The sequence below is a fragment of the Hemiscyllium ocellatum genome, chromosome 1, assembly GCF_020745735.1.
Source record: "Hemiscyllium ocellatum isolate sHemOce1 chromosome 1, sHemOce1.pat.X.cur, whole genome shotgun sequence".
NCBI classification, from domain to species: Eukaryota; Metazoa; Chordata; class Chondrichthyes; order Orectolobiformes; family Hemiscylliidae; genus Hemiscyllium; species Hemiscyllium ocellatum.
In genome coordinates this window covers 71,129,024-71,156,330 of record NC_083401.1, presented here as the reverse complement: position 1 = coordinate 71,156,330, position 27,307 = coordinate 71,129,024, and the positions used below count along the sequence as shown (strand labels likewise).

At 42.3% G+C, this 27,307-nt stretch overlaps 1 protein-coding gene across 1 annotated transcript in view; it reads left to right on the top strand.

Annotated features, from left to right (window-relative positions):
* The window catches only part of LOC132818799 (potassium/sodium hyperpolarization-activated cyclic nucleotide-gated channel 1-like), a 270,979-nt gene that overhangs the window by 225,153 nt on the left and 18,519 nt on the right, over positions 1 to 27,307 (top strand). Inside the window, exon 7 of the mRNA XM_060829894.1 lies at positions 3,149 to 3,313. Within this exon, the coding sequence (XP_060685877.1) occupies positions 3,149 to 3,313 (165 nt within the window). The remainder of the gene's footprint in view (positions 1 to 3,148; positions 3,314 to 27,307) is intronic.

Sequence of the window (27,307 nt, the reverse complement as noted above, 5' to 3'; positions counted from 1 at the left end):
ATCACTAAATTGTCATCATCAGCTCAGCAATCAAAGGTGTAGAATGTCAATGTACTTCCACAAGCAGCAAACATAGAAACTTCCTGTTAACATCTATTTCCCAAAATTGTACAATGTCAAATTGATTCTTCCAGTTTCTTGATGTTACAGAGTATTTGCTCTCTATAATTGAAAGACATGAGCGATCCTAGTGACAAATAAGTAAAGAAAAAACTTGCTTTAAGTGACCTCAGGGTGGTATCTTGAAATACATTGCTGCCAATTAAGTAGATGGGAAATGTAGTCACTGTTCTAATATTGGGAAAGATAGCAAAGAGCCAGATGGTACACAGAGAATCCCACAAGCAACACTGAGATAATAACTGGATATTCTGATCTATTGATATTGTATGAGAACTACATCATTGCCAGAAGTTCCCTGCTCCTCTTTCAATAGTACCATTAGATTTCTTTTACATTCACTTAAGCAGTAAATTTGAATGTCATTCAAAGAAATGTAGGCACATGGGGTTATTATGCTTGCATCTCAAGTCATATATTACCCAAAAATCATTAAAATTATTTCACCAAATTATTATTATTTTTCCATTTAATCAATTTAATTCACCACTATCCCACTAATCCTGAGAAAGGTGTCTTGTAATGGATAATAATTCCATCATTTTTGCTGCTTTTTACTCTTTCATTTCAGCTTTAAAGGAGGTACATCCAAGTTCAACCATCTCCAAAACTGAAAAACATTTTTTTTCAACAAGGACTCTGTTCTAAGTCAGAAGCAGGATTTTACAATGTCCTGTCAGCAGATTTGCATGCCGAATAACTATAACAGCCTGGACAGCTTTCCCTTCCCCCTCCTGCCTGCCCCTTACCTGTTCTCAGATCTCCAAGGTGTGGGCAAAACCGAGGGCAATCTGCCTGCCCTCACCCCAGTTGAATCCCATGAATGATTAATCATTGGCCTCATAGGAGCCCTTTCCTGCTCCATATTAATTTTGAGGCTGCCAGGAACATCATGTAGGATCCCAGGTCATCCTGCTGAGCGTCAACATGAGGTGAAGGGCATTTCACTCAAGGTTGTCCTCAATCTACCAACATCTGCCCCTTTGGATACCATGACCCACTACCTCTGCCTTCCTAGCCCCCTCAGGCCTCACTTCCTTTTCTTGCCTCACCTCTAGACCACCTGGACTTTCCTGGTCCTGGACTCAAGACCTAGATTCTGGGTAGTCTCAAACATGGCTATGTGAAAGTGAAGACAGCAGAATGCTGGAGATCAGAGTCAAGTGTGAGGTACTGGAAAAGCACAGCCAGTCAGTGCATCTGAGAAACAGGAGAGTCGACATTTTGGGCAAAAGCCCTTCATTGGGAATGAGACTGTGAGTCAAGGGGTTGGGGCTGAGGGGGGAGGTAGCTGAGAGTGCAATAGGTGGATGGAGGTTGGGGTGAAGGTGAAAGGTCAGAGGGGAGGGTGGAGTGAATAGGTGGGAAGGAAGATGGACAGGTCATGAGGGTGGTGCCGCGTTGGAAGGTTAGAACTGGGATAAGGTGGGGGAAGGGGAAATGAGAAACTGGTGAATTCATTTTGATGCAGTGGGGCTGGAGGGTCCTGAGGTGGAAGATGAGGTGTTCTTTCTCTAGGTGTCATGTGGTAAGAGTATGGCAATGGAGGAAGCCCAGGACCTGCATGTCCTCAGCAGAGTGGGAGAGTGTTCGGCCACGGGGCGGTGGGATTGGTTGGTGTGGGTGTCCTGGAGATGTTCTCTGAAGTGCTCTGCGATGAAGTGCATTGCGAAGTCTTCCCAATGTAGAGGACACCACAGCGAAGGTAGCAACAGATACAGTAAATGACATATGTGGAAGTGCAGGTGAAACTTTGATAGACATGGAAGGTTCCTTTGGGGCCTTGGACTGAGATGAGGGTGGAGGTGTGAGCACAGGTTTTGCAATTCCTGCGGTGGCAGGGGAAGGTGGCAGGAGGGGAGGATGGTTTGTTAAGGGATGTTGACCTGATGAGGCAGTCACAGAAAATGGATAGGGATGGAGAAGGAGATATACCTCTGGTGGATATACCCACACTAAGCAACCCCACTGCCCTGTGGCCAACCACTTCAACTCCACCAAGGACATGCAGGTCCTCCACCATCGCCAAACCCTTACCACCTGACACTTGGAGGAAGAACACCTCATCTTCCGCCTCGGGACCCTCCAACCAAACGGCATCATTGTGGATTTCACCAGTTTCCTCATTTCCCCTCCCCCCACCTTATCCAAATTCCAACCTTCCAACTCGGCACCACCTTCATGATCTGTCCTACCTGTCCATCTTCCTTCCCACCTATCCCCTCCACCTTCCTCTCTGACCTATCACCTTCATCCCCACCTCCATCTTCCTAGCGCACTCTCAACTACCTCACCACCCCCTTGGCTCACAGCCTCAATCTAGATGAAGGGCTTAAGCTCGAAACGTCGATTTTCCTGCTCCTTGGATGCTGCCTGACCTGTTGTGTTTTTCCAGCATCATACTCTCGACTTGAACCTGGCTACTGCTGCCATTGGCGGTGCTGGGATTACAGTCTGAGGCAGGATATCCACCCAAGTAGAAGCCCTGTCACCAATTAAAGCCCTTCAGAGTGCCAGACCAATTATGTGGCAATGGAGACCTGTGGTGAAGCATTCCCTGCCAACTCTTCAGGTGACAGTGTGGGAAATCCTGCTATCCATGAAAATCTTGTTCCAAATTAGTGAATCTTAGCTAATGTCTTCCCACTTTCGCATGAAGTCATGTCAGTTATGATCAAATGGCAGACCAGTCTCAGTAGGCTGGGTAGCCTGTTTTTCTCATATCCTTTGGTTTTATGGACACTGAGATGAATTTTACTATTGCATCATCTTCCTGTTGAGGTTAGACAACCACAATTATGAATTCTACTGGAAAAAATGAAATTTACACACAACAAAAGCACAATGCCCCACTGAGAAATTAAAAAAAGTCAATCTTTGGTCCACCACCCAAACCAAAACTACTGGGAGCGAAAAAAAATTATCAATTTCTGGCAGTCACTTTGGATTGAACAAAATAATCTCTGGGAGTGCCCGACAGATTCAATACCTGCCTCTGAATTTTTATTTCTTGTTTCTCCCTCTTCAGAAATCTGCTTACTCACTAAAGGACGGCGTACTGCCAGTGTGAAAGCTGACACCTACTGTCGACTCTACTCCCTCTCTGTGGATCATTTCAATGAAGTGCTGGAGCAATACCCAATGATGCGAAGGGCATTTGAAACTGTGGCAATTGACAGACTGAACAGAATTGGTATGTTTCATTGAATGTGGACTGCTACTGTATGCATGGTAACGCGGGGTAAGCTGTTGAATTCTACAGCATGCAATAAGTCACTTACACACAGAACTAAAGGTGCCAACAGACAAACTATTTTCTCTCTCTCTGTGGCCACTTTATAGTTAGCATTAAGCAATCTCCATTCCTCTTTGTAACTAAATATTTCTGAAAAGCTGGTCACTTTGATAGTTTAGTTCTGTGCGTGATGGTAGAAAAAGATCTTTAAAGATATTTTCATTGTTTCGGAATGTATTAAAATCTCTGATTTGCATTTTTTAGTTTTAATTTCACACCTTCCCTTCCATGAGTTTTTTTGAGTACCTTCTTCCCTGCTTTCTAGTTGTTTAAAGGAGAAGAGGTTTCATCACCATTTCAGAGTGGACTGTGTAGATTGGATTCGTGGCATTTTACTGTAAAGTACCTTTGGCTGTCTATCCCAAGTCAAGAAATCTCTATTTACACAATCTCTGTAACTCATCATATGGTAACTGCCCAAGTGATTGATTGAAAACAGTCAATTAATCAAGTTTCCATTCTCTTTCTAAATGTATAAGTTAGTATGTGATTCAAAAGTCCAACTTTAATCATTCAACATTTGTTTCCTCAGGTATTTTCATTAATGTTTCAGTTTATCTTCTTTTTTAAATTATTATCTCCACTTATTACTTTTAACCCAGTGGACAAAATGTTATAACCTATCCAGCAGTGGGGTTTGGTGGGAGAGTGAAATTTAATCCCAGGGGGCCAGGTTGTGATGGGAGGTGATTTTGCCACCTTTCACTTCCACCCTGATCAAGTCCATGCTGGGAAAGCACACATTTAAACTTTCTAGCTGGCCACCAATTGTGCAATGAATGGCCACTTAAGGGTTTTATCCATTACAGGTATAGGTATTAACCACAAGAATCTAGTGGGGGAATCAACAAGTGGGAAATACAAAAAGCAAACCTATCCAGGTTTCTTAAGGGCTCTGAGGTAACTTGCTCAAAACCAAAGTGCCTGATTGAGAAACCTTGCATTAGGAGGGATTTGGCTTTGCCAGGTACTCCCTGGCCTGTGCTGCTGCACCCCACCATGCCTTTGTACTGTATTCCCAACCTCTAACCCTCTTCTGTCATCACCCATTTGTTTCTTGGCCACACCTGGACCTCAGGTGGTTATTATACTCACCTCCTCTATTAAGACAGAGAAGGATGTAGTAAAATCTGAAACAAAGGGCATGAATCTAAATAAAGGGAACTATGAGGCTATGAGGCATGAATTGTTAAGGATAGATTGTGGAACCTTACGAAAGGATTGATGGTAGTTCATATTTAGAGAACAATGTGAATGAATCAATTATTCATTCCTGTTTGGCACAAAAACAAATGAGGAAGTGGAGTCAACCATGGTTTTGAAAATAAATTAATGGTAGTATTAGATCTAAAGTGGAGGTATGTAAAATTGCCAGAAAAAGCAGCAAGTCTAAAGATTGGGAGCATTTTAAATTTGGCAAAAAGAAACAAAAATGTTGCTGAGGGGCAGGAAATAGAGTACAACAGTAAAATTGGAGAGAATAAAGAAATTGTTTGTAAAAGCTTCTATTATGTGAAGAGAAAAAGACTACAAAAGGCAAATGCAGTTCCCTCACAGCCAGAAGCTGGGGAAATAGCAATGAGGAACAAAGCAATGGCAGAAGAATTGAACACACACTGTCTTTAGAAAAGGGGGCACAAATAATTTCCCAGAAACAATATGGAATCAACAGTCTAGTGAGAGGCCATTGAAAAGAATCAGTATATGTTAGAAAATGGTGTTGTGGAAGTGAATGGGGTTAAAGGCTGACAAATCACCTGGGCCTGATAATTGACATCCCAGCATACGAAAGGAGTGCCACTGGAAATATTGGATGTATTGGTGGTCATTTTACAAAATTCTGGAGACTCTGAAGCAATTCTTATAGATTTGAGGGTGGCAAATGTAAGCCCACTATTTAAAAGGGAGGGAGATAAAACAGTGTTCAGCCCAGTTTGCCTAACATCAATCATTGGGAAAATGCTAGAAACAATTGTAAAAGGTTTGAAGCTGAACTTTAAAAAGCAATGGTCAGGTTAGACAAAGTTTATGAAAGGCAAATCATGCTTAACATGTTGACTGGAGGTTGTTGCGGATGTAATTTACGGATAGATAAGGAAGAACCAGTGATGTGGTGTGTTTGGATTTTCATAAGGCTTTTGACAAGGTCCCTCATAAGAGATAGTGAATAAAACTAAAGCACATGGGTTTGGGGATAATAGTCAAGAGTGTGGTGCTGGAAAAGCACAGCAGGTCAGGCAGCATCCAAGGAGCAGGATTCTCCTGGTCCTCGGATCCTGCCTGGCCTGCTGTGCTGTTTCAGCACCACATTCTCGACTCTGACTTCCAGCATCTGCAGTCCTCACTTTCTACACAGGTGATAATATATTGGTATGGAACAAGAACTGTTTGACAGGAAACACAGAGAAGGAACAAATGGTACTTTTCCAAGTGGCAGGCCGTAACTAATCTAAGGCCACAAGGAGCAGTACTTTAGCCCTAGATATTCACTCTCCATATAAATGACCTGGATGGGAGAAACAAAAGCAACATTTCCAAGTTTGTTTATGGGTTTGGTCAAGTTTGGGACTTGCGAGGAGAATGCAAAGATACTTCAAGAAGATTTAGATAAGTTGAGCGAGTGAACAAACATATGGCAAATGCAGTACAACAAAACTAAATGTAAAATTGAACACGCCAACGTGAAAAACAGAAAGGTAAAGTATCATGTAAATGGTGATCCACAAGGAAGTGTGCATATATAAGGGGATCTGGTGTCTTACCATATGAGACAATGCAAGTAAGCAGGTTTAGCGAGCAATTAGTAAGGCAAATGGTACATTGGCATTCATTGCAAGAGAATAGGAGTATCTCATGGCAGTTATACAGGGCCTTAGTGAGGTCACAACTGGAGTATTGCATTCATAGTTATCACAGAGAGAACGCAGCAGAAGCTGTCACTGTGATTGGCAGAACTGATGTATGAGGAGAGATTAGTTCAATTAGGTCTGTGTTCATTAAGGTTCACAAGGGTGAGAGCAGATTTGATTAAAATCTACAAAATGATAAAAGGGCTGGATAGATTGGATTCGGGGAGGTTGCAGAGTCTAGAACCAGAGAAGGCATTCTTAGAATCCCTGTTGACTTGGATACCTTTTAAATGTTGTAATTGTACCAGCCTCCCACTTCCTCTGGCTCAATCCATACACACACCACGCTCTGCATTGAAAAGTTGGCCCTCAGGTCCTTTTTAAATCTTTCTCCTCTCATCTTAAACTTATATGGTCTAGTTTTGGTTCGCAGACGCAGGGAAAAAAACCGTAGGTATTCACCCTATCCACACCCCTCATGATTTTATCAACCTCAATAAGGTCACCCCTCAACCTCTGACACTACAGGGAAAATAGTCCCAGCCTATTCAACCTCAACCTATAGCTCAAACCCTCCAAATTAGGCAACATCTTTGTAAATCTTTGCTGAACCCTTTTGAATTTAACATCATTCCTATCATAGGGAACCAGAATTGAACACAATATTCTAAAAGCTGCTTCGCCAATAAGCTATCTGTTCCAACTCCTATACTCAATGAGCTGACCGATAAAGGCAAGCATGCAAAATGCCTTCTTCACTACCCTGTCTACCTGCGACTCCACTTCCAAGAAGCTATGCACCTCCACCTCTAGGTCTCTCTGTTTGGAACATTCCCCAAAGTCCTATCATTAACTGTATAAGTCCTACCCTGATTTGCCTTACCAACATGCAACACCTCACATTTATCTAAATTAAACTCTATCTATCAGCAGTCCATTGGCCCATCTGCTGAAGGTCCCATTTTACTCTCAGATAACCATTGTAACTGTCCACAACATCACCAATTTTGCTGTTATCTGCAAACTTACTAACCATACCTTCTATGTTCACATCTGCATCATTTATATAAATGATGAAAAGCAAAGGACCAAGCACCAATCCACTGGTCACAGAACTCCAGTGCAATAAGCAACCTTCCACACCACCCTTCTACCTTCAAGTCAATTTTGTATCCAGTTGGCTAGGTTCCCCTGGATTCCATGTGATCTAACCTTACAATCCTGTCTACCATGCGGAACCTTATCAAACATTTTGCTGAAGTTCATATGGACAATGTCTACAGCTCTGCCTTCATCTATCTTCTTTGTCACCTCTTCAAAAACCTCAATCAAGTCAATAAGATATGATTTCCCCCACACAAAGCCATATTGACTAATCAATCCTTGCCTTTCAAATACGGGTAAATCCTGTCCCTCAGAACTCCTTCCAAAAACATACCCACTTCTGTCTTAATGCTCAAGGGTCCATAGATTAGATTACTTACAGTGTGGAAACAGGCCCTTCGGCCCAACAAGTCCACACCGACCCACCGAAGCGCAACCCACCCATACCCCTAACCTAACACTATGGGCAATTTAGCATGGCCAATTCACCTGACCCGCACATCTTGAGACTGTGGGAGGAAACCGGAGCACCCGGAGGAAACCCACGCAGACACGGGGAGAACGTGCAAACTCCACACAGTCAGTCGCCTGAGGCGGGAATTGAACCCAGGTCCCTGGCGCTGTGAGGCAGCAGTGCTAACCACTGTGCCACCGTACTGCCCTTAAAGTTCCCTGGCTTTTCCTTACAGCCATTCTTAAATAATGGCACTTCATTAGTCACCCTCCAGTCTTCTGGCACCTCACTCATGACTGTTGAAGATACAAATATCTCAGCAAGAGACCTAGCAATCTCTTTGCTAGAATCCCACAAAGTTCTGGAATACACCTGATGAGGTTCCTGAATATAGGTTCCTACCTTATTCATCCAGCACCTCCTCTTCTGTAATGTGGAAATATTGGGTGAATAAATAGGAAAGATTTAGAGGCCTATGGGCCAAGTGTTGGCAAATGGAATAGATTTATTTAGGATATCGGTCGGCATTGGAGAGTTGGACTGAAGGTTCTGTTTCCATGCCGTGTGACTCTATGACACTATGACTTACTTGACAGGCCTTCCCCACGTTAGGGGACATGGGGCACCCATACCTTGAAGAGCTGGTACGTGATACCTTCATCTCTTTTATTAAATCAAGCTATATGTGCCTATAATTTCACGGAAAATTATAAATTGCTACACAAAATATTTTCTTCTGTATAATTGTGATTTTTTTTCATGAACAGTGGGGTAAGTTGCTGCATTTATTGTTTCCAGAGCAAAATGTTGGTGAAATAAAGAATGCGTAATGAGGATTTGGACATATGCCTAATTCCTATCCCCTTGATTTGCTATCATTTGTAGCCTCCAGGATTTACTAACCTAATGGAAATATGCGAGGGCCATCCATCTGGAGCATGTCCAGATTTCCCATCTGCTCAACAGTCATGGAAAATTTTAACACCAATGTGCTAAAAAAAAGTACCGACATGAGTTTCAGAAAGCAGGAGGTATCTATTCAGAAACTCTGACTCCAAAACATAAAACGTAACTAGGGCTTGTATTTTAAATCCTCAGAGCAGTGAGGTTAACAGATGATGGAATGCTGCACGCGTGTGGAAGCAGCAATTTGCTGTCCGTGGTCTTCGGGTGAACATTCTCATACTCACAACTGAATTCTCCAAATTGTCAAAAGGAAAATATTTCAGAGAGGACTGGCACTATGTGTTAGTGCAGTGAACATATCATTTCCTATCCTCTAGACAGACATGCTGAAGCTGTAACTAGCTGTTTGGTCAGAGAATTCATATTTTTGAAATATAGTTCTTGTCACTTTCTTTACTGCAGTCAATTGTTCAGTGATCATTCACCATTAGAAAACTGGGAGTCACCTTCCAATTCTGGGCCATAAGACCTGGTGGGAGTTTTCACACAATGCATCATTCTGTCAATATTGTTGCTCCCGAGTGATGTCAAGCAGAAGTGAGTAGAGGGAGTGAGTGTGGGGTGTTGGTGATGGCCCATATAGGAAGTGAACCAACTGCAACTTGCCCAAATTAAATGAAAGCCCTCATTCTTCTATAGAAAAACAGGAATTGCTGGAAAAGCCCAGCATGTCTGGTAGCATCTGTGAAGAGAAATCAGAGTTAATGTTTCGGGTCCAGTGACCATTCCTCAGACCTCCATTCTTCTACCCTAAGCTGAGTATTTTTGCCTTCAATATCTAGTATTCTGCACTTTAATTGACCAAAATATTTTTTTCTCTGTATTTGTTGTTGTGCTAATGCAACAACTTGTATCATTATCAAACAACGTACTAGTCATTGCCATAGAAAGGAAATATAATGGATTAACATACTTACTAGAAGTGAAAAACAAACAATACCAGGCCAGCCAGCAATTAAAAAAGGAAGAGAGTGGAAGGGAGAATGGGCTCATTTATAATGGTCAGCTGTACATCTCCCAGAACCCCCCATTACCAAACCATCATCTCCCAGACCGTACACAACCTCATCACCTCAGGAGACCTCCCACCCACAACTTCCAACCTCATAGTTTGGGAACCCCGCACCACCCAATTCTACCTCCTTCCCAAGATCCCCAAGCCTAACTACCCCAGCCAACCCATCGTCTCAGCCTGCTTCTACCCCACTGAACTCATCTCTACCTATCTCAATACTGTCCTAGCCACCTGAGTCCAGGAACTCCCCACATATGTTCGGAACACTACCCACGCCCTCCACCTCCTCCAAAACTTCCATTTCCCTGATCCCCATGGACATTTTCACCATGGACATCCAATCCATCTCCACCTCCATCCGCCATGACCAGGGCCTCCAAGCCCTGTTTCTTCCTCTCCCGATGTCCCCACCAGTATCCTTCCACTGACACTCTCATTCGTTAGGATGAACTGGTCCTCACCCTCAACAATTTCTCTTTTGAATCCTCCCACTTTGTCCAGATGAAAGGGGTAGCCATAGGCATCCATTTGGGCCCCAGTTATGCCTGTCTCTTTGTCGGCTATGTAAAACAGTCTACCTTCCGTAGTTACACCGGCACCACACACCACCACTTCCTCTGCTACATTGACGACTGCATCGGTGCCTCTCATGCTCCCATGAGGAGGTTGAACAGTTCATCAATTTCATCAACACATTCCACCCTGACCTTAAATTTACCTGGACCATCTCTGACACCTCCCTCCCCTTCCTGGACCTCTCCATCTCCATCTATGACAACTGACTCAAGACCGACATTTTTTACAAACCCACCGACTCCCACAGCTACCTGGATTACACGTCCTCCCATCCTACCTCCTGCAAAAATGCTATCCTCCATTCCCAATTCCTCTGCCTCTGCCGTATCTGCTCCCAGGAGGACCAGTTCCACCACAGAACACACCAGATGGCATCTTTCTTTGAACACTGTAATTCCCCCTCCCACATGGTTGAAGATGCCCTCCAATGCTTCTCATCCCACGTTATGCCCTCAAACCCCACCCCTTCAACTGCAACAAAGACAAAACTCCCCTGGTCCTCACCTTCCACCTCACCAACCTCTGCATAAACACATCAGCCACCATCATTTCCACCACCTACAAACGGACCCCACCACCAGGGATGTATTTCCCTCCACACCCCTTTCCACATTCCACTTTCCACAAAGACCGTTCCCTCTGTGACCCACCCTTCCCTCCTGGCATCTTCCTGCCACTGCAGGAATTGTAAAACCTGTGCCCACACCTCCACCCTTACCTCCATCCAAGCCTCAAAGGAGCCTTCCATATACATCAAAGTTTCACCTGCATGTCCACACATGTCATTTACTGTATCCATTGCTCCCAATATGGTCTCCTTTACATTAGGGAGACAGGATGCCTTCTCGCCGTGCACTTTAGGGAACACCTCCGGGATACCCGCAGCAATCAACCACACCGCCCTGTGGCCAAACATTTCAACTCCCCCTCCCACTCTGCTGAGGATATGCAGTTCCTGGGCTTCCTCCACTGCCACTCCCTCACCACCCAACACCAGGAGGAAGAACACCTCATCTTCTGCCTCGGAACACTTCAACCCCATCAATGTGGACTTGACCAGTTTCCTCATTTCCTCTCCACGCCCCCACCTTACCCCAATTCCAACCTTCCAGCTCAGCAACATCCTCATGTCCTGTCCCACCTGCTAATCTTCCTTCCTACCTATCCGCTCCACCCTCGTGTCTGACCTGCCACCTATACCCCTTCCTCCATCCACCTATTGCACCCTCAACAACCTTCTCCACAGTCCCACCCCCTCCCAATTATCTCTCCACCCCGAGGCTTCCAGCCTCATTCCTGATGAAGGGATCCTGCCCGAAACATTGATTTTCCTGCTCCTTGGATTCTGCCTGACCTGCTGTGCTTTTCTAGCATCACTCTAATCCTAACTCTAATCTCCAGCATCTGCAGTCCTCACTTTCACCTAGCTGGATATTATTGTCTGTTTTATGCTCCTACCAAAGTGCACTGATCCACTAACTGGGAACCCAAATGTTCCACTCTTGGATTCTGTGTGGGCAGTTGTTTCATTAGCTATTAGTTTATAATCAAGGCTGTTTGACAGAAATGCTCAATATTATATTTCATCTTTGTCTAGAAAATGCTTGAATTAGAAGTGGGAGATGGTGGAATGCACTTGCTAAGGAGTTCTGCTGCTGGGCCTGCTGCAGACCATACTGATGTTCTTTGATCATATCCAGATGTACTTGTACCACCAGGAGAACAGTGACAGGACTAAACCTCTCAGGCCACAATACTAGCTATCCTCCACTGGATTACAGTGCAGGATACTGGAGTACTTCACAAGATAGAAATCCAAATAACCATTGACTCCTGTAAAATTGGTGAATGCCTCCCCAAAGTAACAGTTGAAGGGTGAACCGATTTCTCATGGTCCAGAATGAACCTGATTAATAAAAATGGAAAATACCATTTGAGTTCTCTTAATTTATTCATCCAAAAAATAACACAGCACTTGTCCCATCCCTGTCCCTAAATACTTCTCAAGTTTTTTCCAGGACCTTTCCCCTCACTGTCACACTGAAGAAAATTTACTGATATCGGTCTGAAATTTGGTTTGAATGGGTTGCACCAAGATATACTCTTATTACACTCTCATGGTTTAAAATCTAACCATTTCCTACCATTTCAATGCCTTTATGAATTCTTTTGAAAAATAAACAGTCTAAGTTATTCAAATCTTTTCCCAATCATCAATCATCTGACACCAAGATCACACACGGTAGTCTTTTCTCTGACTTTCCTTCAATATGGACCAAGGGAATATGTAGTTTGAAAACAACTTTCCCAAGTTGCAGCAATTTATTTTGCTCCATTTTTCAGTATTTATAGAATTAAAACTAGAATCCCGACAGTGCGGAAACAGGCTTTTCAGTCCAACAAGTCCACACCAACCCTCCGAAGAGCAACATACCCAGACCCACTTCCCTGCCCTATATTTATCTCTTACTAATGCACCTAAGCTACACATCCCTGAACAGTTTGGGCAATTTAGCATGGCCGATTCACGTTATTGCACATTTTTAGATTGTGGAAGGAAACCCACGCAGACACAAGAAGAATGTGCAAACTCCACACAGCCAGTCGCCCAAGGCTGGAATCGAACCTGGGTCTCTGGTGTTGTGAGGAACCATTGAGCCACTGTCCTGCCCTTTTTGCTTTCTTGATTTTTAATTTACAGTGATTGGACACATTGAGCACCAAGCTTGATTAGATTACTTACAGTGTGGAAACAGGCCCTTTGTCCCAACAAGTCCACACCGACCCGCCGAAGCGCAACCCACCCAGACCCCTACATTTACCCCTTACCTAACACTACGGGCAATTTAGCATGGCCAATTCACCTGACCTGCACATCTTTGGACTGTGGAAGGAAACTGGAGTACCCGAAGGAAACCCACACAGACACGGGGAGAACGTGCAAACTCCAAACAGTCAGTCGCCTGAGGCGGGAATTGAAACTGGGTCTCTGGCGCTGTGGGACAGCAGTGCTAACCACTGTGCCACCATGCAGCCCACCAGACACCGTGCCGCCCACTTAAGGATAAAAGCAATTGATTTCCCCATCACTTTAAACACTTTTGGTTGGAGTTTCAGTAACAATGTACCAATCTCACCAGCTCCATCAGAGATTTTGTGGTACACCAGTAGTCCAAGGAAGCACCACACACTCGTACCTCATTTGCTTTCTTTCCACGGGTAGATCATCGGGTAACAAGAACAGAAATTGCTGTCGAAGCTCAGCAGGTCTGGCAGCATCTGTGGAGAGAGAAACAGAGTTAACATTTAAATAAGAGCCCTTGGGTTTTCGGGCGAGGTACCAGCATGGATAAAAGATTGCCTGACTGGCACAAAACAGAGAGTATGAACAAAGAGGTCTTTTTCAGGATGGCAGCTGATGACAATGGAGTTCCACAGGGTTGTGTTTTGGGGCCATAACTGTTCATGTTATACATTAACGATTGGGCAAATAATTTGAGGGCGTTATTGCTCAGTTTCAGATAGCACAAAGATAGGGTAGAGGGACAGATACTGTTGAGGAGGCAGGGAAGCTGTAAAAGAATATGGACAGTCTAGAAGAGTGAGCAAAGAAGTAGCAGATGGAATATAGTGTGGGAAATTGTGAGATTACTCACTTTGGTTGGAAGAAAAGAGGCTAAACTATTTTCTAAATAGGAGAAGGCTTTGGAAATCTGAGCACAAAGAGACTTAGGAGTCTTGGTCCAGGATTCTCTTCAGGTTAACGTGTAGGTTGATAATATGTTTCAACATGCAGGTCACAGGACTTGAAGCATTAACTCTGTTTCTCTCTCGATAGATACTGTCAGACATGCTGAGTTTCAACAGTAATTTCTGTTATTGTTTTTTCCAGAGCTCCAGCATGTGCTGTTCTTTGTTTTATTATATTTGTCACTATTAAATTTCATCTGCTTTTATTTCTTAATGTACATATTTTTCCAAATCATGTTGCAGTGCTGAATGACCGAGTCACAACTGATTGCTCCTTCCAAGTTGGCATCATCTGTATTTCCATCTTATCTAACGTATGATGCCACATAGCAGAAGTGTCCGTTTGGAGGCCCCCAATGATCATATTGGACATTTCCTTTCACACAAGCAGCTACTAAATCCTGATCGCCGTTAGTGTGGTGATATGGCAGAGGTATAAGTGATAGAAGATGTGTGATCTTTCCTTTCTCGGATGATCATCTTCCTCTGAAATCTTTCATAATACATTGGAGCATTAGTGAAAGCTCACTTCGGGGGTGATCAAGTCTCTGCATTTCAGGATGTCAGAACAGGTGCAGTCCTCACATAAGGGCTGAAAAATGTGTTGCTGGAAAAGCACAGCAGGTCAGGCAGCATCCAAAAAGCAAGAGTCCTCACGTAATGTTGACAAATGTTTTCAACCCAAATAAATTTCTAAGTAGTGCTATCTACCAAGCATATACAGGGTGTAAAAACATTTTAACTTGCACTTCTCCCATCAGTCACTGGAAATTCAATATGTAACTTCAGTTCTTCTTTCTTGTGCTTCCAAGCTGAGGTGAGTCTTTTACCTTGATTTCTCATTCTTTGAGAGAGCTTATCTGTTCCATAGCTGCAGGCTTGTCATCCCTGCTCTATGCTTATTGCAAGCTGCCCTTTCTTTTTAACTTAATTTAATTGAATTCTGTTGCATATAATGATTGAGAAAATAGTTTGAAGCAATCTTTCAGCGCTTTCTGCAGCCAAAAAAGCAACAAAGCTCCCAGTTATTATGCTCTGCAGTAAAATACTTTCTGCTGCACTTGCTTCAGCAGGGCCTGAGATCCAACGAATTTCAGTTTGTTTCTTTCAGCCTTCTCTTTGTGCAGAATCATTGAACTTCGGACACTATGATTGACCTTTCCAATTCTATAAGTCATTGGCAAGGAGAAACCAAGTCGTTTTTGCAAACATAACAACTTGGTTTAAAATCAAATTGTTTGCTTGTAGTATGCACAACTTTAGTTTATGCTAGGCGATACAGTTTAGCAGTCTGTCTCTGAAGTATGCTTTAGTACACCAGTTTTGTTTGCTGCAGTTAGGTAATGCCTCATGGCAGAAAGCTACTTAGAATCAGCACATTAGCTGTCTCATGCAGAGAATCCAAAGGTATGCAAACTTGAAAGGTCACATGAATTGTTATTTAAGTTGGGATGATAGAACTTGTTATGGACAAAATAGATGTCATTTGAATGTACATATAACAAAACAGAAGTGCAGAAACATTAGCCATATACTTCAGTGAGCGTAGTGCCACAGGTCCAACTATCTTTAGCTGCTTTATCAGTACCCTTCCCCGCATCATAACATGAGAAATGAGGAGGTTTTCTGATGATTTTTCAATGTTCAGCCCCATTTGCAACTCCTCAGAGACTGAAGCAACACACGTCTCATTACAGGAGGATGTAGATGGCTGGTCAGATGGGCTGATCAGGAGCAAATGAAATTCAATCTGGATATGTATGAGTGATGCACTTGAGCAGGAGAAACAAGGCAAGGTATACATGATGAACGGTAGGATTCTGGAAAGTACTTAGCACATAAAATCTGCAGCCTCCTACTTTCTAAAAACCCACCATAATTTATTAGATATTTAAAATTGCAAAAATGATGACAAGTTAATAGCTGCAGATCTGCAATACAAAATGCACAGATTACAAAATAAGTATATTCCGATGAGGCAATGACTGTATATGTAACAGTAAAACATTCTGCACATATCATAGAGAGTGAGAAACTAAAATGAATCCCTGTAAAGCACGAGGAACAGCTATGTATGTCCAGCAGTCCCTTAGAGTGTTAGGCCAGGCAGGTTAAGAAGGCATATGAGTCACTTGCCTTTATTAGCCAACGCGTGGAATTTAAGAAAAGGGAAGTACTGCTTGTAACATATTGGTTAGGCCACAGTTAGAGTATTGTGTGCTGTTTTAAAATCCATATTATAGGAGGGACGTGAATGCACTGGAGGGGGTGCAGATGGGATTTATCAGGAAATTGCCTGGGCTGGAGAGTTTTAATTATGAAGAGAGATTGGACAGATTGGATTTATTTTTTTGGAGCAGAGGAGACTCCTGAGTGATGTAATATTGATGCACACTATCTGAGGGTCATATATTATGAATCACAATTTGGGCAGCATCATAGCTTAGTGGTTAGCACTGCTGCCTCACAGTGCTAGGGTCCCAGGTTCAATTCCTGCCTCGGATGACAGTCTGTGTGAAGTTTGCATGTACTCCCCATATCTGCGTGAATTTTCTCTGGGTGCTCTGGTTTCCTCCCACATTCCAAAGATGTGCAGGTCAGGTGAATTGGCCATGCTAAATAGCCCATAATGTTAGGCGCATTTGTCAGGGGTAAATATAGAGTAGGGGAATGGGTCTGGGTAGGTTGTCTTCGGAAGGTTGGTGTGGACTTGTTGGGCCGAAGGGCCTGTTTTCATTCTGCAGGGAATCTAATCTAATCATAGGGTAGACAAGAAGGAACTTTTCCATTTGGTGAAGGGATCATTCACTGGGAGGGGGAGGCTACAGATTTAATGTCAGTGAAGAGTGAATCCGAGGATAAATGGTCTCACTCAGAAAGTGATGGGAATCGGGAACTCATCATCTGTAAGAGATATTTAGATGTATACTTGCAATGCCAAGGCCTACAAGGCTATGGACATAGTCCTGGGAAATGAGATCAGAATAGTTATGTGGCTATTATTGACTGGCACAGAATCAAAGGACCGACAGACCTTTTTCAGGTACAACAGGCCTTTCTGACTCTGCAGCTTAAACTAATGAATTATAAGTTAACAAAACTGGAAATAATTAAAGGAACATATGAAGTGTGCACAACTGTTTTTAACTGTAAAAATTTTAGAATGGGATTGTTGTTCAAGGAAAGAAAGGATAAATAAAATAACTCTAGCATGTTCAGTTCAACATCACTAACAAGCAGACTCAAAGTAATTTAACTTATGTCAAATATGTAAAAAGATCAGTGTCACATCAATGTTCCAATATATACCTCTCACAATTTGTTTTCATTGAAGTCATGGAAATGAAAACTGGGAGAGATTTGTAAAGGATGTGCCTCATTGACTCTGTAGCCAAGAACCACTTGGGTTTACTGCAATATTGGTAAATATATAGAAATGGAAGGGCAACTTGAATGAATTTGTTAAAGTCACGTTTGGCAAAGTTTGTTTGCCGAGATTATATAAAGAGTGTGCCAGATAAGATGTGACAAATATGGATTTTCAGAAAGGAATCAATAGTCGTCATTTTAACAAACATGATCCAGTCATGAACTTTGTATGCTCCGCGATTAACTTTCTGGAGCTCAGAAGAAGTAAAGCCATCATTTATATTGGCATTTACAAACATCTTCCTGATATCCTTACAACTGTCACCTCATATCAAAAGAACTTCACTTTTCTGATCTACCTCAGGCTCAGTTTACATAGAAAGTATAGCTCAGAAGCAAGCTATTTGGCCCAATGAGTTCATGCCAGTTTTGGTGCCTCACATAAGCCTCTGCCACCTCTCTTCCTGTCTCCTGATCAGCATATCCTTATCTTCCTATGTCCTCAATGTACTTATCCTACTCATCCTTAAATGCATGAATCTTTATTACTTGTGAATAAAACTCCAGATGCTGGAAATCTGAAGCAATAACAGAAATTGTTGGAAAAACTCAGCAGGTCTGGTAGCACCTGTAGAGAGAGAAACAGAGTTATTGTTTTTGGTCCGGTGACTCTTCTTTCTCATTTACAGATGCTATCAGACCTGCTAAGTTTCTCTTGTAATTTCTGTTTTTGTTTCACCTTAATTACTCCATGAGGTATCAACTTGCACATTTCCAACCACTTTTTGAGTGGAAGAAAATCTTCTCCTGAAGTAATTGTTGGATTTCTTAGTATTTATCTGATATTGGCAGCTGCTAATTTTGAATTTTCACACCTTCATTACAATCGTTCGAATCCAACACTTAGAACATGTAATGCTCCTCTGCCTTGGGGACTGAAACCCTAATCCAGAGCTTCATTGCTTCAAGGCTTGGTTTTTCTCTGTTGCCTTCCACAACCTGCAATTTGTCGCTGCAGCCACATCAACTCCCACAAATGCATCACCCCATCCTAATCCGACTCCAATGGTTACTTGCATTTGTACTCCTCACCACAATAACTATCCATTCCTTTATGTCCCTCTGCCTCAATTCCACTCCTGAAAGGCACCCCTTCAGCCAGTGTTACCCTATACTCAGTAATTCCCATACACCGGGACACCTAACTTGTCATTTATCACCATGTCTTTAACAGTCCAATGGAACAAAACTTTGATGTACTCCTCAGTTAAAACATAGTTTCTTATCCATCATCCCTACATATTCAAGCTGCTTTAAAGGCTTCTCTTTGATTCTCTTTTTAACCTTGGGCTTTGGAGAGAATTACTCCTTTCCTAATCTGTCAGTCAGAACGTTGAAGGCTAAGTGCGACTAGACATTTCGCTTTAAATGACCGAGCTTTAGCTCCATTATGTTCCTAAGTGGTTTATTGCCTGACAGCCAGCCTGATTAACATATGGTGGGAGCCATTCAGCAAGGATGGTTGATCCAAGTCAAGAGTGGAGTCAAAGTAGATGGATAGTCTGAGGGGAGAAATTTGTCATACAGAGAAAAGAAAGGAGTTGAAATATCAATCAAGTGAGTTCCTGTTCTTTAGAGAGGTTCCAAAATTTCATGTATGGTACTTTGCAATATTGAACCAAATTGCTGGAAGTACGGCTGTTGCATGTGTCTACCTTCAGCAAATATCCTGAGGTCAAAATTGTTTTTCTTTGCAATGTGTTCATAGATTCATAGATTCAGGCAGCTCAGAAAAGGCCCTTCAGCACGTCGACTCTCCACCACCAGAACTACCACTAAAAGTGCACTCATCCCAATCGCCTGCACTTGTTCCATATCATTGAATATTATGATAGTTGAAGTATTTTAAAGGTTTTTAAATATTTTTAAAGCTCCATATCCTTCCTTGGCAGTGTATTCCAGATTCCAAACACCCTCTGAGAGAATTTTTTTTTCTGAAAAAGTCCCCTCTGAATCTCCTGCCCTTACCTTAAAGCAATGCCCTCTCATGATCAAGGGGAATAGCTGCTCTTTATACCTGTCCATACCCCTCATGATCTTATGCACCTCGATCATGCTCCCCCTTAGTCTTCCCTGCTCTGAAGATAACAATCCAAACCTATCTAGTCTCTCGTTATAGCTCAGTTCTCCATCCTAGGCAATACCCTGGTGAACCTCCTCTGTACTCCCTCTAGTGCTGTCACATCCTTTCTGTAGAGAAGTGACAGGATAGACAGGGTAGGTAGAGATAAGCTTTTTCCCAGGGTGAAGGATTCAATAACGAGAGGTCATGCTTTCAAGGTGAGAGGTGAAAAGTTTAATGGGGATACATGCGGGAAGTATTTTACACAGAGGGTGGTAGTTTTCTGGAACATATTGTCAGCAGAGGTAGTAGAGGCAAGCACAGTAAATTCAATTAAGATGCATCTAGACAGATGCATGAGTAGGTGAGGAGCAGAGGGATACACATGTTTAGGAATTGGGCGATAGGTTTAGACAGTAGATTTAGATCGGCTCAGGCTTGGAGGGCCGAAGGGCCTGTCCCTGGGCTGTAAATTTTCTTTGTTCTGACCAGAGTACTGCATACAGTATTCTAACGCTCTGTACAGATCCAACATTTACTTCCTTGCTCTTGTACTGTATACCAAGATTGATGAAAGTGAGTGTCTCGTATGTCTTCTTAACTGTCCATTCATGTGCTCTGCTGTCTTCAGGTATCTGTGAATAATTACCCCAGGAAGCCCCGGTTCCTTTAAGCTACCCAGTGTCCTGCCATTGATTAAATAGTTCCTCATCTTGTTTCTTCTAAGTTCCATCACCTTGCACTTATCAGGTTTAAATACCATCAGCCTGTTCACTTGACCAACCCATTGTCAACATGGAATTTCTAAAGCTTTCCTGCTGGTTGACCTGTCCCCCAGGATGCCTCGCTTTGGCAAAGGGAAAGGGCAAGCAGCTGGCTCAACACAGTGTGACTTCTGATACCAGCTGAAGGAATAATTTAATTATTTTTTTCAAACTGTATATTTTGTTAGCTCAGTTGGCTCATTGGCTAGTTTTCAACACAGAGCAACACCAACAGCATGAGTACAATTCCCACACCAGTTGAGGTAAACATGAAAGACTCTCCCTCTCAACCTCACCTGACACAGTCCAACTCAAGTCCTGGTTCAGGTCATCATGTAGCCATGTCTCTATAATAGCTATTCGATTTCACTCATTCATTTCTATCTATGCTCTTGGTTCAACTGTTTTACTATACTTACAATCATATACAGAGTCTTTAGTTTTATCATTTTAAAATTTTTGTAACTTCTAGTCTTAACTGTTGGTTTGCTCTTCAATTTGCTACCTCAGAAACTGAATGTTGCAAGCTTGTGTAGTTTGATCATTCGAAGCACAGGGTGACAAGTGAAAACAGAATGTGTTGAAGAAATTCAGCAGATCTGGCAGTGTCTGTGGAGAGGGAAACAGTCAATGTTTGAACTATACTGTCAGTCGTATCAAGGTCAAAATATTAGCTGTGTTTCTATTTCCAAAGATGCTGCCAGGCCTGTTAACTTTCTCCAGCACGTTTTTTTTATTTCTGATTTCCAGCATTTGTTTTATTTTACTTTTATAAAGGTAGCAGAAGCATGTAAAAATCAGTACGTTCCCCTCCAAGCAGTACATTATTCTGTCTTCACAAGGCAGCAGTCTGGTCTGTACTTTATTGAAGAGTTGGTAAGACGATATCTCTGGCCTGCATACCTCATGGTAAGAGCTCACATGGCTACAGCAAGTCAAGAGGCTCATTGGTGCAATTGGATTTCTATCTCAAATATTCCACTTTCACAATGGGAAAATATGCATGTGTCATGTCTGTTTTGAATTATCCAAGTTATGCAATATACACATGTCTGTGTTCATGCATTAGCAGTTCCTTGTTTTGTCAGTCGCTGCATGTGCATTGCACACATAATCTTTAATATTCTTGCTGGTCTCTTAATGGCATATATGCATGTTGTTATTGGCTGTTCATCTGGATGATTTTCCTTCAACTGAGACTGTCATTCCCATGTCATCTGTTTTTTGCCATGGGACCTGTTAGTTTTCTATTTCCATGGGTATTTGGGCAGCACAGTGGCTCAGTGGTTAGCACCACTGCCTCATAGCACCGGTGACCCGAGTTTAATTCCCGCCTTGGGCAACTGTTTGTGTGGAGTTTGCGCATTCACCCCAGCCATGTAGGTTTCCTCCGGGTGCTCTGGTTTCCTCCCACAGTCCAAAGATGTTCAGGTTAGATTGATTGGTTGACATGGGTAGTAGTATTGAGGCTCAGTGGATTTGCCAGGGTAGATGTGGGGTTATGAGGTACAATGGGGAGTGTTGGGTCTGGGTGGGATGCTGTTCAGAGGGTCAGTGTGACTTGATGGGCTGAATGATCTCCTTCTGCACTGTAGGGATTCTATAATTGTTGGATTGCTTTGGACCTCTGGGTCAAATGGTGGTATCGATGTACTGTAGAAATGGTCAGATCCACATATTCTTGATCAGCCACCCACCAGAGAAATAGCTTCACTAGTTATGTGTATCTGTCTACAGCTAGTACATTATATCTGGCCATTCACTTCTACTGCCTATGATTGAGGTGATTACAGCTCAACACAGGTCCCAAACTGCCACATGGAGCGAATTTTGTTAAATGTGTTGAAAGTTTGTATCCTGACTGGCTCTCAAATTGTTAATTAATCAAATTCGTAGTCCTGAAGAAGGGTTACATCCAAAATGTTGACTTCTCTACCTCCTGATGTAAAGACAAAACATGGAGGCCAGTTAGAGTGCTTGAGAATTACACATTAGCCACAAAGGACCTAAAGAGAGAACTAAGAAGAGACAGGAGAGGACATGAGTAGTCTTTGGCAGGTAGGATCAAGGAAACCGTAACAATTTCTATAGGTATGTCAGGAATAAAAGAATGACTAGGGTCAGCTTAGGGCCAATCAAGGACAGTAGCAGGAAGTTGTGCATGAAGTCCATGGAGATGCACTAAATGAATATTTTTCATCAGTATTCACACAGGAAAAAGACAATGTTGGTGAGGAGACTAGTGAGATACAGGCTATTAGACTGAGATTCATAAAGAGGAGGTGTTAGCCATTCTGGAAAGGGTGAAAATAGATAAGTCCCCTGTGCCAGATGGGATTCTCTGAGAAGCTAAGGAGGAGATTGCATAGCCTTTGGCTTCGATCTTTATGGTCATCATTGTCTACAGGAATAGTGCCAGAAGATTGGAGGAAAGCAAATGTTGTCCCCTTGTTCAAGAAGGGGAGTAGAGACAACCTGGTAATTATAAACCAGTAAAGTGTTAGGAAGGATTTATAATCATCCAGAAAGGAATAAGTTGATTAGGGATAGTCAACACGGTTTTGTGAAGGGTAAGTTGTGCCTTATTGAGTTCTTTAAGAAAGTGACCAAACAGTTGGATGAGGGGAAAGAGGTTGATGTGGTGTATATGGATTTTAGTAAGGTATTTGATTAGATTCCTCATGGTAGGCTATTGCACAAAATACGGAGGCATGGGATTGAGTGTGATTTAGTGGTTTGGATTAGAAATTGGCTAGTTGTAAGAAGTCAGTGGCTGGTAGTTGATAGGAAATGTTTATCCTGGAATTCAGTTACTTGTAATGTACCACGAGGATCTACTTTGGAGCCACTGCTGTTTGTCATGTTTATAAATGACCTCGATGAGGGTGTAGAAGGATCAGTCAGTAAATTTGCAGTAAGGTCAGTGGAGTTGTAGACTGTGCGAAAGGATGTTGCAGGTTATAAAGGGATATAGATAAGCTGCAGAGCTGGACTGAGAGGTGGCAAATGGATTTTAATGTGGAAAAGTGTGAGGTGATTCACTTTGGAAGGAACAATAGGAATAAAGATTATTGGGCTAATGGTAAGATTTTTGGTCATGTGGATGAGCAGAGAGATCTTGGTGTCCATGTGCCTAGATCCTTGAAAGTTGCCACGCAGGTTTATAGGGTTGTTAAGAAAGCGTATAGTGTGTTCGTTTTTATTGGTAGAGGGATTGAATTTCAGGGCCATGAGGTCATGCTGCAGCTGTACAAAACTCTGGTGCGGCCCCACTTGGAGTATTGTGTACAGTTCTGGTCACCGCATTATAGGAAGGATGTGGAAGCATTCGAAAGGGTGCAGAAGAGATTAACTAGGATATTGCCTGGTATGGAAGGAAGGTCTTATGAGGAAAGGCTGAGGGACCTGAAGCTGTTTTCATTACAGAGAAGAAGGTTGAGAGGCGACTTAATGGAGACATACAAGATGATCAGAGGATTAGATCGAGTGGACTGTGAGAGTCTTTTACCTCAGATGGTGATGGCTTGCATGAGGGGACATAGCTTTAAATTGAGGAGTGATAGATATAAGACAGATGTCTGAGGTAGATTCTTTACTCAGAGAGTAATAAGGGCATGGAATGCTTTGCCTGCAACAATGGTAGACTCACCAACTTTAATGACATTCAAATGGTCATTGGATAGGCATATGGCTGATAGTGGAAAAGCGTAGGTTAGATGGGCTTCAGATTGGTTTCACGTCGGTGCAATATTGAGGGCCAAAGGGCATATACTGCACTGTTATGTTCTATGTTCTGATGCTGCCTGGCTTGCTGTGTTCTTCCAGCCTCCTGACTGTCTATTCTCAAATTCTTAACTCTGGCAGTGGTTTGGCGGTCTTATAAAAGTGAAGATTTTTAAAATTGATTTATGGGATGAGGGTGTAACTGGTTAGGCCAACAAATATCGCTCTACCGTAATAGCCCAAACTGAGTGATTTGCTAGGACATTTTAGAAGGCAGTTAAGAGTCAACCACATTGCTATGGATCTGGAGTCACACGTAGCTGGTATGACAATCAAAGTAGTTCATATTTCACCAACTGCCATTTCACCAACTGCCAACTGACATTCAAAACCATGTCCCTCGAACATTAAGGATTGTGGAGCACGGGCCTGACTATGCCTCCATTTCCCTCTGCCTCCTTTTCTGCTGTTTCAACTTGATTTTCTCACATCCGCCTGCTATTACTTCTAGAATCGGTAGCATTTTATCCTGTTGCAAGACTAATTTGGTTGGGGTGTCACATTAGTCATTGTGCTAGACTGTTCTCCAATGGTGTATCTTTCTACTTAAGGGTTGCTTTGTATACATTGTGCTAGATTTCTATGGAAATGTTTCCGCTGCCTTAGCCTTTCTATTGTTTGGGCATAACATGTGGCTGTGTTCTGGCTTATTTTATATTCTCCTCATTTGACCTGTTCAGAGATGTGACTACATACCTCTGAATCAGATGGGACTTGAACCCAGATTTCCTGGCTCAGGAGCTGTAGCATTACCATTGGACCACAAGAACCCCCTTGCATAGTATTTTCCAATCATTTATAAAGTGGCTGAATTCTTTACTCATGATCTGAGGCAGGATTAATAAGAAATTTCATTGTTCCAGTGTCTCTGTGGAGGGGGTTAGTGATCATAACATGGAAGATTTTCAAATTCAGTTTGAGGGAGGGGAATGCGGGTCTCAAACTAATGTCTTTAACTTAAATAACCGAAAATACAGAGATATGAGGAAAGATTACATAACCCAGCCTGGAAGATGAATTAAGGAGGAAGTCAATAGATGAGAAATGGCAGACTCTGAAGCAGTTATTTCATAATGCTCAGCAAAATACATTATTGTCCAAAAGAAGGACTTGATGTGAAGGATAAACCAATTGTAATTCACAAAGTTGGTCAGGGAGAGCATCCAACCAAAAACCAAGTGGCAAAAATTAGTGGCAGGCCAGAATATTTTTCAGAACCAACAGTATATGAATTAAAAGCTAAGTAAAAGGAGAAAATTGATTAGTAAGTAAATTGGCAAGAAATATAAAAACAAACAGTAAGAGTTTCCATATATATATTTAAATAAAGAGAGCCCTTTGGACATTGCAACCGGAGAATTGATAACAAGCAATAGGGAAATAGCATATAATTTATAGCAACATTTTGGATTCGTATGCATGGTGGAGAATACTATAAACATCTTGAAGACATACAGAAACAAAGAACTAATGGGAGGAAAGATATTGGAGCAGGTTATATCACGAGGAACAAAGTATTTAACAAACTAATGGGACAAAAGACAGGCAAGTCACCAGGACCTGATGGCCTACACCCAAGTGTTTTCAAGGATCTAGCTGCAGCGATATTGGAGGCATTAGTGAAGATATCCAGAACTCACTGGCATCCTATAAGCTTCCAGCAGATTGGAAAATTACTGCCCCTCCCCCACCACCCATTGCCCTCCTGTTCAAAAAGGAGAGAGACAGAAATCACAAAACCTTATTGACCAGTTAGTTTAACACCTATCATTAGGAAAAGGCATTCAATAAGATACCGCATAAAAGGGCAAAAACCCTTCATCAGGAATGAGGCTGTGAGCCGAGGGGTGGTGAGATAAACCCCCTCCCATTTATCTCACCACACCTTCAGCTCACAGCCTCATTCCTGATGAAGGGCTTTTGCCCGAAATGTCGATTTTCCTGCTCCTCGGATGCTGCCTGATCTGCTGTGCTTTCCAGTACCACATTCTCAATTCTCACGATGCCATAGGCAACGTATTAACCTAATTTGAGGATTGTTTGCCACACAGAAGACAGTGTTGAGATTAATAGGTATTTTTCAGGTTAGAAATATGTAACCAAGGGTGTGTCACAAAGATGAGTCCTAGTGTCTTAATTATTTACTGTTTGCACTAATGATGTGGAGGAGGAACTAGAGTGTAATGGATTTAAATTTGCTAATGAAACAGAAATAGGTGGTGAGTATGTTGTGATGAGGACATAAGAAATCTGCTAATGGGTATAGATAGGTTGAGTGAGTGGGCAAAAACTTGGGCAGGTGGAATTTAATATAGGAAAGTGTGAAATCAGGCACTCTGGTGGGAAGAATCAAATAGCAGACCATTCTTTAAATAGAGAGAGAATCCAAAACAAAAGTGCCTCCTAGAGGGATCTGAATGTTATTGTGCACGAAACATAAGAAGTAGGCAAGCATGTGTAGCAAGTAATTAAGAAAATAAATAGATCCTCATTACTAAGAAGTTGGAGTTTAAAAAACAGGAAATCTAGTTACAATCGTACAGGGTGTCAGTCAGGTCACACCTTTGAGTCCTGTCTACAGTTTTGGTTTTTATTCATTCATTCATGGGATTAGTGTCAACCACATTGCTGTGTATCTGGAGTCACATGTAGGCCAGACCAGGTAAGGATGATAGTTTCCTACCCTAAGCGACATTTGTGAACCAGATGTCTTTTTCCCAATAATCAATAATGGTTTCATGGCCGTCACTAGATCCTTAACTGCTGATATTTTTTATCAAAATCAAATTCCACCATCTACCGAGGCAAGATTCAAACCCAGGTCCCCAGAATGTTTCACTTTCCTCATTCCTGTTGAAGGGCTTATGCCCGAAATGTCGAATTTCCTGTTCCTTGGTTGCTGCCTGACCTGCTGCGCTTTTCCAGCAACACATTTTCAGCTCTGATCTCCAGCATCTGCAGACCTCACTTTTTCCCCAGAATGTTACCAGGATTAACTATTCAGCAATAATACCACTCTGCCATCGCCTCCCTTTATTTAAAAAACAGTGTTTATTGGCATTGGAGGTTATTCAAAAGGTATCCACAAAGTTAGATTCCTGGGAGAAAGGATTTCATTTATCAAGAATGGCTAAACAGGC